The sequence below is a fragment of the Polypterus senegalus genome, chromosome 2 (genome assembly GCF_016835505.1).
Source record: "Polypterus senegalus isolate Bchr_013 chromosome 2, ASM1683550v1, whole genome shotgun sequence".
Classification (NCBI taxonomy): domain Eukaryota; kingdom Metazoa; phylum Chordata; class Cladistia; order Polypteriformes; family Polypteridae; genus Polypterus; species Polypterus senegalus.
In genome coordinates, this window is record NC_053155.1 from 87,630,362 (window position 1) to 87,650,062 (window position 19,701).

The 19,701-nt window shown below is 36.4% G+C and overlaps 1 protein-coding gene across 6 annotated transcripts in view; it reads left to right on the top strand.

Annotated features, from left to right (window-relative positions):
- Nucleotides 1–150: 150 nt before the first annotated feature.
- Nucleotides 151–19,701, top strand: part of cep295 (centrosomal protein 295) — a 124,863-nt gene continuing 105,312 nt past the window's right edge. For 5 of the 6 annotated variants that reach the window (XM_039744137.1, XM_039744139.1, XM_039744140.1 and 2 more), the window contains exons 1-4: nt 9,302–9,450; nt 13,198–13,308; nt 14,423–14,623; nt 17,780–17,904. In XM_039744137.1, the coding sequence (XP_039600071.1) occupies nt 13,201–13,308; nt 14,423–14,623; nt 17,780–17,904 (434 nt within the window). In that variant the 5' untranslated portion in view covers nt 9,302–9,450; nt 13,198–13,200. Of the gene's footprint in view, nt 302–9,301; nt 9,451–13,197; nt 13,309–14,422; nt 14,624–17,779; nt 17,905–19,701 lie in introns of those variants that run through there. The other variant, XM_039744138.1, reaches the window with a different exon arrangement.

Consider the following 19,701-nt stretch of genomic DNA (forward strand, 5'->3'; position numbering starts at 1 on the left):
GTCGGGTATGGTCTAATTTTATTGTACGATTTTTAAATTATTCTTTAACCGAAATATTATTATTCTATAAAAGTCCACACATTAATTTCAATAAAGTTTTATTTGAATAGTGCATTGTTTTTGGCGGATATGAATGACGCATTATCGGGACATCATCATCATTGTGCGATGGAGGTAGTAGACCCGCTCTCCAGGAAATGCTGCTCTTTAATGAAATGCAAAAGTTATCTTTTTCCATATCGATCAAGAAAGCTTTAGTAATGCGAGTCAAATATGACAAAACGTTATATTAAAAAAAGAGGTATGTGTCAATTGTTTTACGTTACATTGATGGTACTTCAAGTACTGCATAAAAACTTTCTCTTGAAGTATGGACAATACTATTCTACAAAAGTGGTTGTTAACTCCTCCCACTAAGGATTTGAGAAAAGTGCATGGTTGCTAATTAAAAACGCATGTTCTTAGGTATGGATTATTTGTCAAATTTACGGCCTGAGTTAGGGTACTTGCCTCCCATTTATTATTTTTTAAATGCCATGTTTTTTTAAGTAGTCGACAGCTGTGCGTAGCATAGAGGGTGTTGCTTTTTATTTTTGTGATTTGTGGTTTGAACTCCGTGTCAGCTGAGCTATGTTTCCTGAAACATAAAAGTTTTTACATGTGCAGTTTATTTAAACGGGATATATTTCATTTATAGCTTGAGACGCATATCCTGACTGTGGCGGTTAAACCAGGACGTCTAGTCATGCAATGTATAACATAACTTTAGTTTTGTACGGTGCTGTCTTGCAGTCGAATGTTATCCATACATGAACGTTTTGTCAAGAGCCCACAAACATACAATACTGGATTGTTTTTTGATCAAATATGCTAGTGTGGGACGCTGTTGTTGTGGTAGTATACCATTGAAAAATAGATGAACTTCACATCGGCCAGCGTGCAAAGTGCAGAAGAGATGACTTCAGGATCACAATGAACCTAAGGCTGTCCATTAGTAAAGGTGTACTAAAGAGGAGACAAATGGATAGGTTGCACATGCACGAAAAGCCCCAACCACTCACACATGACCAGTTTAGTGTTATCAGTCAAACCAACTGCATTCAAGGCCTATCTCTCAGACCGATTATTTTGTGTCTCCTGGTTTAACTCCTTGTCTTCTCCACAGAAACACTCTACATTTGTGCCTCAATGATCAGTGTTGGGTCCACTTCTTTCTCTAAATTGGTTCCTTAGGTAATGCCATTTCTTCTTATGGCATCACCTCTGTACTGATGATGCACAGTTCTCTCTTTGATTTCCATCTTAAAATCCACAGGTTTCAGCCTAGATCTCTGTCTCTTTGCCATTTTATGAATGAATGTACATCAAGCTTAATCTCTCAAAGTCAAATATCTTGCACTTGTCCTCCGATTCTCCTTCTTCAGATTTGTCTCTAAGCATCCTGCTTGAAGATGTCACCTTTTCACCATCAGTCATGGTCAGGAATTTTTGCCTACCTCTGTACTTATAACTTTCCTCCATTGAGCATATACAGTATATTCAATGACACAGTCCTGTCATTTTTCTCTTCACAATATTCAGAGGATTTGACCCTTCCTGTCTATTTATACAGCTCCTTGTTCAGGCAGTGGTTCTCCCGTGGCTGAACTATTGAAACTTCTGACAAGATTTCCCTCAGTTCGTATCAGATCTCTTCATCTATTCCAGAATGCAGCTGCTCGACTAGAACTCTACTTTTCTGTTGCTCATGTCACTATTATTACTCCTCTGCTTCAGTCTTTCTAATGACTTTCTGTTGCTGCAAGAATCCAGTTCAAAACTCTTGTCTTGACCTTCAGTTTTCTGAGCAGTTCTGCTCCTCAATATCTCCAGTCCTTGGTCTCTCTTTAGGTATCTTGATAAAGTCTTCATTTGTCTCTGCCTGTCCACTGACCATCCCTCCTCTTGCCAGATGTGGAATGATCTCCCTTTATCTATTCTAACTGCATCCAATTTACTTGTGCTCAGGCATTTTTTTAAAACACATCTTTTCATTAAATATTTTGTATATGCTTAGGTTCTCTTTTACAGGATTTTACAGAATTTATGATACTGTTTGTTGTGTGTTTTTTAATTTACAGTAGTTGCAGGTGAAACTATGTAATAGTTGCAGTCTGTTGTGCTTGGTTTTTTATCTTATTCTATGTTGCTTTGATGTTTCCACCTTCATTTTTGGATGTATTATAACTTACTTTGTAAGTTCCCTTGAATAAAGGTGTCTGCTAAATAAATAAATAAAAATATTGAGAGAGATTCAGTACTAGGAGGAAATTCACATACATCATCTTGAGACACTTTTTAAGTACAGATGTATAAGTACAATTATTTATATGGATGTTTGCAAGAGGAGCACAGGAAAAATAATTGATTAATTAATTGGGGTGACACAGTGGCTTATTTTTTATTTAATTTTATTAAAATTCTTTGAAGAAGAAAAAATTCCCTATCATCATGTCAAACTTAACAAACCATAGTTCAACCCCCACCTGAGAGAAAGAGAGACTACAACCTGAGAAAATCTTTAAAAAAAGACAATGTCCTTTTCCCAGATATAAATACTTATTCTAAAATTGAATTAATTAGATCTTTCCATATTTTAAAAAAGTTTTGAACAGATCCTTTAAGTGAGAATTAAATTTTTTTCCAATTTCAAATAGAATAAAACATTGGTTACCATCTGACTTTTATAATGGGTGCACTGGGATTCTTCCAGTTGAGTCAGATAGGTCTACGTGTTAGTAGAGTGGTACATGCAATTCCAATCGGTTAGTCCTTCTCCACTTTAAGCCCATCTGGGAGTACACCAGACACAGTTATTAATGGGTTTAGGAGTTTTAGTGACACCAAGGCTGACTGAAAGGCATTTCAAGGTTTTGGTCCAGAATTATGTTAATTTGGGGTACATCCAAAACATGTGAACCAGTGAGGTTGGCGCTTGATTACAAGTTTCACATGGTGAAACTTGCCTTGGAAGCATTTTGGACAATTGTAAATGAGATAAATGTGCTAGATAAAAGATTTTAAGTTGGATATTTGAATGCTTTTCATATATGGAGCTGGTGTGTATTCTATGCATGGCTGCCTTCCACTCGTTTTCAGAGGTGTTTTTGTGAAAGATCCTTTCCTCATTGCACCCTAGGATATTTCAAAGGAAGAGACTTGAAAATGTTTTTATATATTTTTGGGACGCTGTCTAAGTCTTCAAGACTGATCAGCATTGCCTCTGGAATAGAAATGGTTGGGAGGTGTGGAAAATAGGACAGTTCCCTTTTAGTGAAATTTGATTTGATTTGTTTGTTTGTCTGTCCAGGATTTTCAATCACCTGTAGCTTTCAAACTGTTTGACCTATTGACCTGAAATTTGGAACACATATACTACTATCCGCTTGCCGGGTGATGATTGACCTCCAAGGTTATTCCTCTTTTTATTTTTATTTTATTGTAGAATCCACTCTCGGCAGCGGCCAACAGGGGTGCCATGCTGCGCATGCATACAGGCGCCATTCTCATCTCTACCACCTTCGGCGTCACTTCCTCTACCTCTTCATATCTTAAATTATTCTTGAGGCAGATTGAAGACTTAAGTGCCAGCTTAAGTGAAAAATTAAAGAAAACTTACTAAGTAATTGCAACACAAACACTGACTAAATAAGTTTTAATGTGAAAAGATGCCAATGAAAGAAGAGAAGAAGCGGGCCTCTAGGGTGGAGAAAGGAAGAGCTGATCAGGAAGCAGCAAGCGCATCAACCTCTGAGTAAATGATTGCTAAACGTACAGAGAAAGAGGATGAAAACTATGAATGCTCATGTCAAGTGTATGTTATCGTGCAGTATGCCGTTACTGGTTGCTTATATGTTTGCTGCCCAGTAATAAAATTGAAAGTTTGGTATTGTGTGGATGTTTCAAATTCCAAATAAATGAGGTTATAATTTAATTTCTTAAATAACAATTTTTTTTATTGTATATGGGGATGCGCTGATATAGAAATAGAAGCTTGGCAAGAATGTTCATCTTGACAGTATTGATTCCTCCCTGCTAATGGAGATGGAGGGTAGACCATCTGTTCACATCATGTTTAATGCAGGTAGCATGATGTTTACCCCTAGGTATTTGACCTGATCTGTTAAAATAAATGGAAGGTATCCAGTCTAATATTATGTGCGAGAGCAGTGTTTCCCAAACTCGGACCTGGGGACCCACCGTGGCTGCAGGTCTTTGTTCCAACCAGATTCCTAATCAGTGACAACACCTGATAACACTGAGCTCATTTAATTAGCTGGTATTTTTTTATTTTATTATACATTCAGAAAAGCACAGCAGCATGATTTTTAAATTTATAAGACATTTAGAATTATTTCTGCTTTTGCTATAGATTAAAATGCTTAAAACTCTTTTGTTGATTTCATTATATTTTGCTCTTTCTCTTAAAAACAGAAGCTGGTTGGAACAAACACCTGCAGCCACAGTGGGTCCCCAGCACCTAGTTTGGGAAGCACTGTACTAGAGAGTTCACTGGAAAAAGCACACTTTTTTTATTCAAATTAATTTTGTGTCCATGTATCTCTTGAATTTCTGCTAGTACATTAAGGACTGCTGGTATGGAAGTTTGTGGGCCTGATATATGCGGTACCATATCATCTGCATTTGGTGATATTTTCTGTTCAAGTCCTTCTCTGGTAATCCTCTTTATCTCTGATAAATGTCAAAAGTAAATGGCCAAAGCCTCAATGGTGATTGCAAAGAGCAATGGTGATAGGGGGCATCCTTGTTGAGCGCCATGTTCTAGCTTGACGTAGTTTGAAATAATGTTGTTAATGCAAACAGTGGATTCTGGACTGGTAAAGAGAAGTTTGATTCATGCACATATGTTTGGGCCAAACTCAAATTTGTGCAACGTGATAAATAGGTAGTCCATTCAACTATGTCAGATGCTTTTTCTGTGTCCAATGATAATAAGATCTGTGGTGTGTTAGATTTTACATCGAAGATTAGAAGTGTCTGCCTTTAATGAATCTGGTTTGGTCATGTGATATTACAGCGGGAAGCACTTTCTCAATCCTTCTAGATAGAACTTTGGAGACTATCATTACATTATTAAGAAATGAAATTGGTACAATGATGCACATTGTAATAAGTTTTTATTTTTCTTTGGAAAGTTTAAGGTAGAATTTTATTGTCTCAGGCTTTGATAAATGTTCCCAATAGTAGTGGAGCTAACTTATTTTAATTTTTTTCAAATAAAATTCCACTGGGAATCCAATAGGGCCTGCTACTTTCCCATATTGGAGTGAGTTTATAGTGTCTATGAGAGTGTCAGAGGTTTATCCAGTTCTTCTGCACTAAGAGTATCTTGCTGTGGTGTTTGTATTGTGTCAAAAAAAAAAAAAAAACTCATATTAGATTATCTCTTTATCATCTTTAAACTGGATAGAATATAAGCACTTACAACAACAACAACATTTATTTATATAGCACATTTTCATGCAAAAAAAATGTAGCTCAAAGTGCTTTACAAAATGAAGAACAGAAAAATAGAAGACACAATAAAAAAATAAACATAAGTCAACATTAATTAACATAGAATAAGTAAGGTCCGATGGCCAGGGTGGACAGAAAAACAAAAAAAACTCCAGAGGCTGGAGAAAAAAAATAAAATCTGTAGGGATTCCAGACCAAGAGACAGCCCAGTCCCCTCTGGGCAATCTACCTAACATAAATCAAACAGTCCTATTTGTATTTAGGGTTTTCATGGAAGGACTTGATGATGATGGTCACGTAGACTTTTGGCTTTTAGTCCATCAATGTTGGAGCATCATGATGCTTTGAGTTGGTGGAAACCGGAAAAAGAAACAGAAGAGAGAGTAGGGGTCAGTACGGATTTTGGAGCCACTATGGATAGTTATTATGATGAATTAAACATACAGAGTATCAGTATTAAAAGTTAGGAGAAAGCCATATTAAAGTAATGTGTTTTCAGCAGTTTTTTAAAGTGCTCCACTGTATTAGCCTGGCGAATTCCTATTGGCAGGCTATTCCAGATTTTAGGTGCATAACAGCAGAAGGCCGCCTCACCACTTCTTTTAAGTTTAGCTTTTGGAATTGTAAGGAGACACTCATTTGAAGATCTAAGGTTACGATTTGGAATATAACGTGTCAGACATTCCGATATATAAGATGGAGCGAGATTATTTAAGGCTTTATAAACCATAAGCAGTATTTTAAAGTCAATCCTGAATGACACAAGTAACCAATGTAGTGACATCAAAACTGGAGAAATGTGTTCGGATTTTCTTTTCCTAGTTAGGATTCTAGCAGCTGCATTCTGCACTCGTTGCAAATGATTTTTGTCTTTTTTGGGTAGTCCTGAGAGGAGTGCGTTACAGTAATCTAGTCTACTGAAAACAAAAGCGTGAATTAATTTCTCAGCATCTTTCAATGATATAAGAGGTCTAACTTTTGCTATGTTTCTTAAGTGAAAAAATGCTGTCCTAGTGGTCTGATGAATATGCGATTTAAAATTCAGATTACAGTCAACAGTTACCCCTAAGTTTTTACTTCCGTCTTAACTTTTAATCCTAATGCATCAAGTTTATTTCTGATAACCTCATTGAATCCATTATTGCCAAATACTAAAATTTCAGTTTTCTCTTTATTTAGTTTGAGAAAATTACTATTCATCCATTCAGAAATACCAGTAAGACATTGTGTTAGTGAATCGAGAGAGTCGGAGTCATCAGGTGCTATTGATAAGTACAGCTGTGTGTCATCAGCATAGCTGTGGTAACTCACATTGTAACCTGAGATAATCTGACCTAATGGAAGCATATAGATTGAGAACAACAGCGGACCCAGGATAGAGCCTTGTGGAACACCATATCGGATATCATGTGTCTTTGAGATGTGATTACCACAACTCACAAAGAATTTTCTACCTGCCAGGTAGGATTCAAACCAATTTAAGACACTGCCAGAGAGGCCCACCCATTGACTAAGGTGATTTCTAAGAATATTGTGATCAATGGTGTCAAATGCAGCACTCAGATCTAAGAGGATGAGAACAGATAAATGGCCTCTGTCTGCATTTACCCGCAAGTCATTTACTACTTTAACAAGTGCAGTTTCTGTGCTGTGATTTGTTCTAAAGCCTGACTGAAATTTATCAAGAATAGCATGTTTATTGAGGTGGTCATTTAACTGCATAATGACTGCCTTCTCTAGAATTTTACTTAAGAAGGGCAGGTTAGAGATGGGTCTAAAATTTTCAAAGCAGAGGGGTCAAGATTATTTTTCTTGAGCAGGGGTTTAACTACAGCAGTCTTAAGACAGTCTAGGAAGACCCCCGTATCTAATGACGAATTAACTGTGTCAAGAATATTGTCAATTAGCATGCCTGATACTTCTTTGAAAAACCTTGTTGGTATTGGGTCAAGGATGCAGGTGAAGGGTTTCAGTTGAGAGATTATACTATGTAATTCAGGTAAATCTATCCTGGTGAAAGCATTTAATTTGTTTATAATGGAGTACCGGGGCTTTGGAGGTTCTGCAGTGTTGGGGAGATGTACTATGTTATCTCTAATATCATTAATCTTTTAATTGCAAAATACAGCAATGTTCTCACAGGTTTCACTGGAAGTATTCTGGGGGCATTCCTTTGTGTTACCTGGGTTTAACAGACGATCAATTGTAGAAAATAAGACTCTGGGATTACTAGCATTGTTATTTATAATATTAGAGAAATAGCAGCACCTCTCAAGGCGGACTGTGTTATTGTATTCTGTTATTTTAACCTTCAATATCTCATAATGAATACTCTCTAAATATGTGAATTATTTTTTTTATGGTAAATGATTTTATCTGTGTTGATGATTTCTGATATTTATTCACCATCTCTCCATGTACATAGTATTGATGTGATGATTTAATGATGAGCTGCGCCATTTCTTTTGTTGTCAAGAGGTTAAACTCTGATTGTAATGCCTGTCTTTTCCTATAAAGTGCCACAGTGTCTTAAAAGAGAAAAGCGAGAAAACAGCCTCAGAATTTGAAGTTCAAGGAGCATATTAAGTAGACCTCAATGCCTGCAAAACCTCCTGAAAATGGTACTTCTGGCAAGAATTACACTTGTGCCCAAAGGAGGCAGCAACACTACACACCTAGTTCTATAAGCATTAGTGAATGAAAATACCAAATTTAAAATGTATAAGTAATTTTATGAATTACAATTGGTGATTTCAAACTGATCCTGTGTGAATGTGTGTGGATCTTGTAATGGCCTATCAAATTGTCCAGGGCTATTTCCTACCTTGTTTCTAATTATGCTGGTGTGGGCTCCGCAGCCCTGAACTGGATTATTTAGGTTTGAGAGTTAAGTGAGATGAGATGATATTGTTGGTAGAGCATTTATTCGCAACCGCGTCCCTTTCCAAAATGCAAACCGATAATAACAGCAGAAAATGGATGGGCCGGAAAATCTTTCATCAATCCGTATCGAAACCCTCTTATTCAGGTAGGCTTGTGTTGTGGGAAAGGTTCCCAGCAAGCACTGGGCGCACGGTATATTCTCGGGGCCAGACGTGATTCTCGAACATACGTTCGACTCTAGCCTAGAATGATACCTGGATAGGTATCCTTTTAAAAGACATGCTTTTTTCACCGAGTATCTGTGGATTCCTTTCATATTTGAATGCAAACACTTTTTGCTTTCAGTAACAACCGTAAATTGGTTCACAGTACTGTGTTTGCATGAGTGTGTTCTATGGTGAATTAGTGTCCTGTTTCAGGATAATTCTTGCTTGCTCTTACGTATCCCTGAATAAACCTGTATACTTATTTTCTTAACATCGGTATAATGAATGGATGGTTATCCAAAAATGAATAAACGGTATGGATTAACACCATTCTGCTGTACCCAACGCTGCAAGCACAGGCTCTGACTGTACAGTTTAAAAAATCGGGGTTTTTTGATTAAAAAAAAACTCGATCGCCGAGTTTGATAAAACTTGTCTGTTTTTTTGTTTCTTTTGCAAACTCATTTATAGTAAAAGTATTATTTTTTCACAAAATTCTAAATACATAAATATACATTATGTATAACGAGCATTTGCACTTATGTATAGTTTGTAGTTTCAAAGTTTCCATAGTAAAGGTAAGAATGTTAGCTATACATCCTTTGCCGCTATATTCGCAAATGTTAGCGCCATCTGGGATAGAATCGAGGAAATGACGTAAAAGCTTTAAGCACAGGAAGTGACGCGTAGAGAAACTGCCGTTTAAACCTAACTGAGTTTTTCAGCCCTTGAACTGTTAAATTTCATAGTGGTGAGTCGCGAGACTTTGTTCTTTTCTCCCTGAACAAAGGTTTGGAGTTTAAATGTCGTGTAATGACCAGTGAATTCGGGGTATTAAAAGCAGGTGAGCAGCGATAGTTTTTTTTTACGTTTTAAAGTGTGAGACGCAAGTACGGTGCTTTTAAATGGGATGCAGGGAATGAATGGTCATTTTACTGGTGTGATTCAATATGTTGATTTTCCTTTTAGTCGTTATAAGTGAGCTGTTTAGAATCCTGGAGTTCGTTTTGCCGTCTTGATTTCATTCTTCACGTTCGCTTCTAATTAGAATTTCGAGTTTGTTTCTCCAGCTTAACTAGTTTTTTTTCACTCCTCCTAGCAATCTGATCTTGCCCTTTTGTGTAACTTATTCTTGTCTAATCGTAGTTGTTTTTCCTTTTTTGAAACTTTCTTTGACGTCTATTAAGCACTTTGAGCTACATTGTCTGTATGCAAATGTGCTGTATAAATGTTCGGAATCTTGCACATTTGTTCTGCCTGCATATTCGTAAAAGTCGAAATTGTAATGCGGTAGAAATGGAAAACGGTAATCTTTTAGAAATCAACAGTTCGTTATATTTTCCCTTGACTGTCCTGGTTTCCTCGCAAATCTGAATTGGATTGAGCGATTTAAGTATGCGTTTAGATGGTTATGTATTAAATTCTGTGTTGGTTTAGTCCAGTATCGTGATTAAGATGCAGCCGCATTGAATAGTGAGCAAGGTGGAAACTCGGAAACTGAAAGTAAAGGAATAAAAAAACAGAGGGAGCACGTGAGTCGTCAACCTGGATTTGAGTAAGGTTCAGAATACTCTGTCCGGGAGCAAGAGCGAAAAGCATGTGCACAGAGCACAATAAAAAGCATCATCTCTATGAAATATATCCCACAGATACGCATTTCAAATAGTTTTTGATATATCATTTTGCTGTATTCTATGATGGTTTGAAATGTATTATGTGAAAATATATGCACTATCTCCAAACTATTTTAAATGGTACTTGAATAAATATTGAAATGGGTGACTTTTTGTAATATTAGTTCTCTCAACTGAGTCACGCATCCAGAAACCAGGTTGTTTTCTGCGTTCGTCTATCTGGGATGTTTAAGTTGGGTATTTCGGCAGTTCCTAACAGGCCCTGATTAATGGTTGGTGTTTGAACCCGTGATGTACTGCTGCACGGTCATGGGCTCCCGTGGTAGGCGTTATTCCTGTGTGCGTGAATTTTATAATGCAAATTTAAGAATGTTGTGAAATATTGAAGTGATAAAGAACATTCATATCTTAAAGTACTCCTAGATCACCTGAAAAAATGTATAAAAATTGCCACCCAGTTACACATATTGTGCTTTTAAGATAAGACCAAGCTCACATTCACATCCTTTTTTATCCCGCATTTAGTGATCAATTTGAATGGAATTATGTTTATTTTGAATACTGTAATGGAAGTTACTACATATGCAGTGATATGGACGGCATTTGTAGGACTCTGGTGGAACAATTGTAGTCTAAATGTAATAAATATATCCGTCCTCTTAAATTTTTTTTTTTTTTTTAACTGACCAATAATGTAGTTTCTTTTAGTTTTAAGCATTTGTGTGTGTGTGGTTTATAGTACCGGGAGGCTGTTCGCTAGACATATCTCTCATATTCTGTGCCTAGAAATTTCTCCCGTTTTGTCTTCCTTGGTCTCCTGCTGCACTTTTGTCTGGCACATCTACTACAAAAGGCTTCTGGGTTTTCCTCAGCACATACTTAAATCATTTCACCTGTCATCACCCGGTCATGTGGAGCAGTGGCTGTACTTTGAGAGCAAGGTTGTTTGCCATGCACATGAAGCCAATTTTGGATGCCTTTACTCCCAGCAAAACCTTATGTCAATTGTTAAAAGCTAAGGATATAGTGTGTATTTTCAAATGTAATTGGATTATTTCAATAATGTTACAGATAAGAACAAAAACAATGCATTAAAAAAAAAAAATAGGTAAAAATCTGATTCCCTCCATGTGTTCAAGAAGTGTTTTTTTTTTTTTCTTCTTTGTGTGTTGAATTTCTGTCCTAAGTGATAGCTGTTAGGTTTTGTAAATCTGGGAATTGTTACTATCATGTATTTAATTTTGAGCTCTTCACTTGTGTTAATCACTCTTGTACCCTTGTCCCATAACAGATGTTCCCAAACGGTCCCCAGATTAATGTTGCTTGTTTACGTTGACCTCTTTTTCTTTTCTAGTTGCGTTGAATAAAGTCTTATAAGGGATGATTTTTTTTTTTTTTCACCATGTCATGTAAATTTGCACATTTTTGTTAACATAATTGTATAGTAATTAAAAAAAAAAAAAACCTTTTCTGATGGATGTGTCTGAGTGGCATATCTGAAATTGTCTTACGTGGTTAATCATACAGTACTGTGAAGGGCTTTGACTAACAAAGCTAAAGTGAGAAAGCAAGTGTTTGTCTTACAACCAAAGTTGGTGGTTTTCTAATCATTGTGGATTCAAACTTGCCCCAGGAGAAGCAGGGCATTGGAGTCAGCAGCAATTGGGTTACTGGAGTCAGAGTTGGTAAAAATGTACTGACTCTCACTAAATGTAAATTGTAATGTGTTAATCTCCATACTAATTTGATATTTTTTTTCCTTTTCAGGATTTTTATTTTATATTTAAGACTGATTTCTAGTTTTTAAGAATTTCAAAATATTTCATATTCATGCACAAATTCATAATGGCAAAAAGTTTTATCATTTTGCAGTCACAAAAGATGGGAAATGTTTCTGTCATTGCATTGTAGAAAGGTGATAGTGAAAAAATATTTTAATAGTTCTGAAAAGAATGCTCTTTGAAGAGCATCCTATTTAAAAACATCCTTGGTGTTTTCATCCAAAAGTCTTCAAAGCTGCACCTAGAAGTGATAATGTCCTGTATCATCTACAGTTGCATGCAGAAGTATTCAATCCTCTTGAAAGTCATAACTTTCTGCATGACAAAACATACATTCACAGATAATGGTTTATTTTGACTTTGAAAATGTATTGTTACAGTATAAGAGTTCACATTAAAAGTACTGAATTCATAACTGTGTACAAATCTTTTGTCATGCAGAAAGTTGACTTTCAAAGGGAGTGAATACATTTGCACGCCTAATACTGTGTGCTTTCAGTCAACATAGTAAATATGTTAGTCAAATTTCAGACTAAGGATTTTATATTCGAATGTTTTGTTTATCAACTCTACACCTTGAGAGGAGAAGCACAGGAACTCAGCTATTGCACATAGTGATATGCTCTTTGACTGTTTCTTGCTTAAACAACTAAGTAGAAAATGCATAATGGCTGGGGTGGTGTGTTTGTGGTGTAGGTTAAGGTATAGCAAGTCTTACAGAATATGCAGAAATATAAGATTCCCCTTTTTTGTAATGAAGTGCATTTTCATATTAATCTTGTGCAGGTTGCTATTGCTGGTCACATTTTACCAGTGCAAGGTTCTCTGACTGATTATTCAAATATTGCCTATTGCACATCCAAAATATTTCATAACGTTTGTAGCTTGCCAATTTACTTTTCTGTTTGCTGTAGGTAGGGTTGTTTTTGTGAATCTTTGCATTTCACAATTGCTAAATTGCATGTAATAAAACAATATTAAAATAATCATGTTGTGTCTAAGACTTGTGTCGCTAAGCTCATCAGCAGGGCAATGCATGTACAGTTAAAAAAAAAAAAAAATACACATTACTGGTTTATCTAAATATTTAAACATTTTCATGTAATCTGCAGAATGTGAACATGTTACTTCCAGTGCTGACTGATGCTATATGCCATTCTGCTCATCTTTCCTTAGAAAATGAAACGTAAAATTGCTAAAATGAAACGACTACGACTGAGTCCTAATGAAGAAGCACAGCTTCTAAAGGAAGAATTTGACAGGAGAAGAAAGCTAAGATTACAACAGGTAACATAACCAATTCTTCTTTCGGCTGCTCCCGTTAGGGGTTGCCACAACGGATCATATTTTTCCATATCTATCTGTCCTCTGGTTCTTGCTTTGTTACACCCATCACCTGCATGTCTACTCTCACCATATCCACAAACCCTCTCTTAGATCTTCGTCTTTTCCTCTTGCCTGCCAGCTCTATCCTTAGCATCCTTTTCCCAATATGCACAGTATCTTTGAAGTCATCAATCTCCTTCACATTGACCCTCCTGAATAGGATGTAATCTACTTGTGTGCATCCTCCTCCACTCTTGTATGTCACCCTATATTACTCCTTCTTAAAACAGTATTCATCACAGTCATGTCCATCCTTTTTTGCAAAATCCACTATCTTGTGACCTTATTCATTTCTCTCCTTGACACCATACCTACTCATCTCCTCTGTCCCCTTCACCAACATGTCCATTGAAATTCTCCTTCTTCGGCCAACAGTAGCCCAATTTCTGCCAGCACACTGGTGGCAGCCATTGTTAACCCGGGCCTCAACCAATCTGGTATGGAAATCTGTATTGTTGTCCACATATTGATCTGGAAAAAATTTATACCGGATGCCCTTCCTGATGTAACCCTCCCCATTTATCTGGGCCTGGGACTGGCATGTAGAAACACACTGGTTTATGCATCCCCTGTGGCTGGGTTAGGCAAGATAACCAATTGTGTGTAAAAAGTTAAGCAGGGTTAGCTGTGTAGTGCCCATTGAATTCTTAAATTTGGCTTCTTTCATTTTATTGTTTAATGTAGAATTTTCCTATTTTGAAGTTTTTCATTCATCATTGATTTAAAAAAAAAAAAAAGCTTAACTAGGTATTTTTTAGACTGTTCCTTATACTTATTTTGTACTTTTTTTTTTTTTTTTAAATGAAATATTTCATATCTTGTGGTTCAGTCACTGTCTGTTCCCTATTCGCATGGGTTTTCCCTTAGTATTAAGTGTTTTTGTGTGTTCTTTCCAGGTTTAGTTCCTGACATTTAATATTGCAGTGTTTATTCTTTGCTTTATGTAATGTAATGATTTTCATAGAACTTGTGTAAATAGTAGAAAGATCACATTGCTGCTGTCTTTATAATCTAGGTTAGAGAACAAGAACGATATATTGCATACAAACTCCGAAAGGAAGTCCAGCAACGTCGCAGTGATGAGCATAATCATTTGGCAGAACAACTTAAAGTTGAATGGCAAAAAGAACAGGCTGATAAGACACAAGCACTGGAAGCTGTTTACCATAACAGTATGAAATCTATTGGAGAAGGACATCGGAATGCAAAGGAAAATGTGAGTGAATTGTTAAACGGTTATATATGTGTAAAGCACTTGTTTGCCAATGTTGTTATTGGATAGCTGCTGTTAAAGCTGGCTGAAGGAGTAGTGCTGGGTCATATAGCAAAAAATTTTAAATACTTCTGCTCATTTCATATAATACATATTTGATCATAGAAATCAGTTTCAACTATTTTTAGGTGGGGGGAAAATGAAAACCAAGAATGAGGAAATTGTCCACAGTTTACTAATCTTGTAATTTTTTACATTTACCAAATGAAATTTATCAAAGAAAGGAAGTAAACTCTTTTTTTTTTTTTGTTTGTTTGTTTGGTATAACGTATAAGGAAAGATCAGTCAACGTAACATCTTAATTTGTAGATGGCTCATTCTTTACATGCTTATTAAAATTAAAATGATCTAGAAACCCCCCACCAAAAACCTGAGTTTAGCTAATAACGTTTAAAATGATTGATCACAATAAGCTTCAGCTGGTTCAAACAGTAATCTTCATTTTTCTTTTGTGCCTTCTTATCAAAGAGGTTTTGTTCAATTTTCTGTCTCCAGCGTGTTTTTTTTTTTTTTCTGTGGGCTTTCCATTTTATAACAGTCAATATTGTTCGTTTCCTGAACGAGCATACTTCAGCTTTTGAAAACTTTTTTTTTTTTCTGCAGGGTAACATAGCTTCATGTTCCAGTGTGTATATATTTTTAAGAATTGCCCACATCAGAGTTTGTTTGATAGGAATATAATTTCTACTCTTCAGTAATCAAAACGTCTTTTTAAAAATGTGACTTCATAAAAAAAATGTAAATATCTGAATACTGTATAACAATTAAATTCTAATGCAAGTTATTTACTCATGTTGTTAAAATCTAAAATAAAAAACACAGTAATGTTCAGTTTACTTAATACACAAAATTATGTGAATGATAAATGCAACACTGCTTGCATCAAACAAGACATTTAGTAATTTGACGGAGAGCTGAAGATCATATTTAGGTGAGCTCTTTGCTGCAAGAGATGTAATCTCTTCTAATTTGTGTGCTACGTTGATCACCACTAATTTTTCCAGTAGCTTCAGCTAATACAAGGCATTGACTGACTGCTCACAGATTCCTAAGGTTCTGTTGAACACAGTTTAAGAAATGCTAACTTGCAGTGACCTTTATTGAACAGTGAAGTTTTCTTTACGGGGGATGTGTGGTTTTTTTTATTTTTTATTATATAAACAAGCCTTTATTGCTTATATATATATATATAAGTCTCTATCATACTTTATTGTGGTGTTTTCTGTATTCCGAAAAACACACCAGTTAGCTCCTTCTATCTATTAAAACTATATCAACTGACTAACACAACCAGGTATTAAGTTATAACATGTTTTATATCAACACATTCCACACTTTGAGGTGCAGCTGAAAAGCTGTTAAGTTTTTGCAGATGTCCAAAGGCGACAATGGCATTGCTTGAGCTTCAGAATCCATCAGCTACCACTACATTTAGAGTATGAGCAGAACATAGCACAAAGAAAGCTCTGGGAACTTTTGTTTTGCACCAGCCTGGCCTGTACACCTTCGTTGTTGTCCTTCATCTTGGTACTATTGTTATGAGTACTCTCTTCGGTTATCTGAGGGAATATTTAGTTCCACAAGTCTGTCCAGGGAAAAAGAAGACTCAAAGTGCCCTTTAATCCTGGGTACTTTCTCCAGTGTTAATTGTTATAATTTATTGTGTTTGCTCCGCATGACTAACACCAGATGTACAATCCAAAATAATGAAGTAATATCTTGAATGCTTGATGTCGCTCATTATATGCTCAGTTACCTTCTCATTTATGAAAGCAGTGCACTCATTCGGAGTTATTTTGCTAAGGCAGATTGTGTAGGTGCTGGTGAGACTTTGAATGCGGCTGGCGCACCCCTACCTGGGGATGCTAAAGGCCTTGGATTATTGCTTAGGTCTCCTAAGCCATGTGCCGGCAATGACTGCAGGTCTCTGGAGTGACCTGAATATAGAGAAGTCACTTTCTCCGACTACTCTCTGATGAGCCTGTTCTTCCCCTGAGTCTCCCACCCACCCCCTAAATTGCCTATCCAATGTTACAGGGCGTGAAGGCATGATGGACAGCTCTGGCAAATCCTTTCCCTGATCCCAGATTAGGCACTTTCTGCTCCTAGTCTAATTACTGGGCGAAGAATATACTGGAGCTGTGTGTTGGCTACAGGCTTTATCTTCATTCCATGCTTTCTTGTACTGGTTCATTTCTGTTGTTTCTATTTTAAGTGCTGAAATAAATTGGATGTGCTGCCACTTTTAACTTCTGTAGTCTTTTTTGCAAACATTGCATTTTACATTAATTTGTCCAACGTCCAATCTTTAATGTCCAAACCAGATTCCAAACAACCAATTTTTGGAACTAGCTCATTTGAAAGAGAAGCAAGGCTTGTCATTCTTTGCCTTAAGGTTTTGACCAACTGATCAAACTATACCACTTGGTTTTTTTTTTTGTTTTTTTTTTTTTAAAAAAAAATCAAAATTGCCCAGCCCTGCTGAAGCATTATCAAAGATTTTCAACCTATTGAGCATAAGCATTTTCGACGGTGGTAGGAAATACATGTGTGAAGGCCTTATATTAAACCCAAATTTCAATTAAACACATTGCTATCTAGACCTAGTAATATTGGCTTATATTTATTTGTTTAATTGGTCTTTTCCCCTTTTACCATAATGTGTAGAAATTTGCAGAGAGCCAATTATTTTATCTGGTTTTGGATCAATCTCCTCACTCAAGACCATACAATTTCTCTTGTTTTTATTGAATCTTGGACATTATCTGAATACTTTTTAATGTTCATTTTCTAGCTCTATTCCCCTCTTTGCAGGCCTTAAACCTCTGCTGAAGAAGTTGCTGCCACAGGACCAAACCAGCATAGCTGGGCCTTATTAGTTAAATAAGAAAGGAGCTCAGCCTCCAGTGTATCCCCACTTTCCCTGATGTTGGGCTCCCACAAGACTTTTTTTTATATATATATATACCTTAGTTTCCTCTACTTATCCACAATAGCTAGCATGGTATTATTGGTGGTTTATTTATTTTACCATATGGTAAAATGCAGCACCCAGTTGTAACAATTTGTTGGTTCTAAAATTAAATGAATGCCTTTCAGGAGCCAGATTGGGCAGCAGTTGCTCAAAAAGTGGCTGAGAACAAACAGAAGGCAGAAGAGAGACACCGTGAGGCACTTAAAGAGCTAAAATTTCAGAGAGAGAGACGCCTGGAAGATGAAACTAGGTAAGCTGGCAAAATGTAAGATTCTGTACCCACATGATCTATTATCCACTGTTTTTTTTTTATAAAGCAGATTTAATATAAAAAATGTTTGTTTATTGTATAGCACTCAATAAAACAACCCATTTTAATTGTAAATATGCAACATATTGTTTCATGGTCTTATCAAGTAAGACATTTGTGATAAATGGGTTGATTGGTTGAACTGGATGAAATTCTACTTGATTCAGATTTTGCAAAAAACATGATAAAAATGGTGGAAAATTAGTAAATGCATTTAAACATGGCTCATCCTTTTACAAAAAGTGAAAATCTGTGCACGCATAAAGAAATGGAATATAATGTTGAATTAGTGTTCTTAAAGTACTGTCTTTCAAGTATAGACTTGTGAATGTGATCCGAGTGTAATAAGTAGAGTGATAAGCAGGTCAGCTTTATTGGGTCAGCATTGACTATACACTGTGTGCACAATTATTAGGCAAGTGAGTATTTTGACCATATCATCATTTTGAATGCGTATATTCCAACTCCAAGCTGTATTAACTTGAATGCTTATTGGATTTAAGCACGTCAGGTGATGTGTATTTGTGTAATGAGGGAGGGTGTGGCCTAAGGAGATCAACACCCTATATCAAGGTGTGCAGAATTATTAGGCAGCTAGTTTTCCTCAGGCAAAATGGGCCAAAAAAGAGATTTAACTGACTCTGAAAAGTCAAAAATTGTAAAAAGTCTTTCAGAGGGATGCAGCACTTTTGGAATTGCTAAGATGTTGGTGTGTGATCACAGAACCATCAAACATTTTGTTGCAAATAGTCAACAGTGTCGCAAGAAACGTGTTGAGAACAAAAGACGTAAATTAGCTGCCAAAGATTTGAGAAGAATTAAACGTGAAGCTACCAGGAAACTATTATCCTCCAGTACTTTCATATTCCAGAGCTGCAACCTACCTGGAGTGCCCAGAAGTACAAGGTGTTCAGTGCTCAAAGACATGGCCAAGGTAAGGAGGGCTGAAACCCAACCACCACTGAACAAGAAACATAAGTTGAAACGTCAAAACTGGGCCAAGAAATATCTGAAGACAGATTTTTTTCAAAGGGTTTTTGGACCGATGAGATGAGAGTGACTCTTGATGGACCAGATGGATGGACCTGTGGATCAGTAATGGGCACAGAGCTCCACTCCAACGTGGAGGTGGGGTACTGGTATGAGCTGGTATTTTTAAAGATGAGCTAGTTGGACCTTTTTGCATTGAAGATGAACTCAAAATCAACTCCCAAACCTACTGCCAGTTTTTTGAAGACACTTTCTTCAAACAGTGATACAGGAAGAAGACCATGATTTTTATGCAGGCCAATGCTCCATCACTTGCATCGAAGTTCTCCACTGCGTGGCCAGCCAGTAAAGGCCTTAAAGATGAAGGAATAATGACATGGCCCCCTTCCTCATCTGACCTAAACCCTATCGAGAACTTGTGGGCACTTCTCAAACGCTAGATTTACGGGGGAGAAAAACAATACACCTCTCTGAAGAGTGTCTGGGAGGCTGTAGTCACTGCTCCACAAAAAGCTGATCGTCAACAGATCAAGAAACTGACAGACTCCATGAATGGAAAGGCTTATGACTGTTATTGGAAAGAAGGGTGGCTATATTGGTCATTGATTGATTGATTTATTTTTTTTGAAATGTCAGAGATGTTTATTTGTAAATTTTGAGGTGTTTGTTTATTATTCTCACTATAACAGATGAAAATAAACAAGTGAGATGGGAAAATTTTCATTTTTCCTTTAGTTGCATAATAAA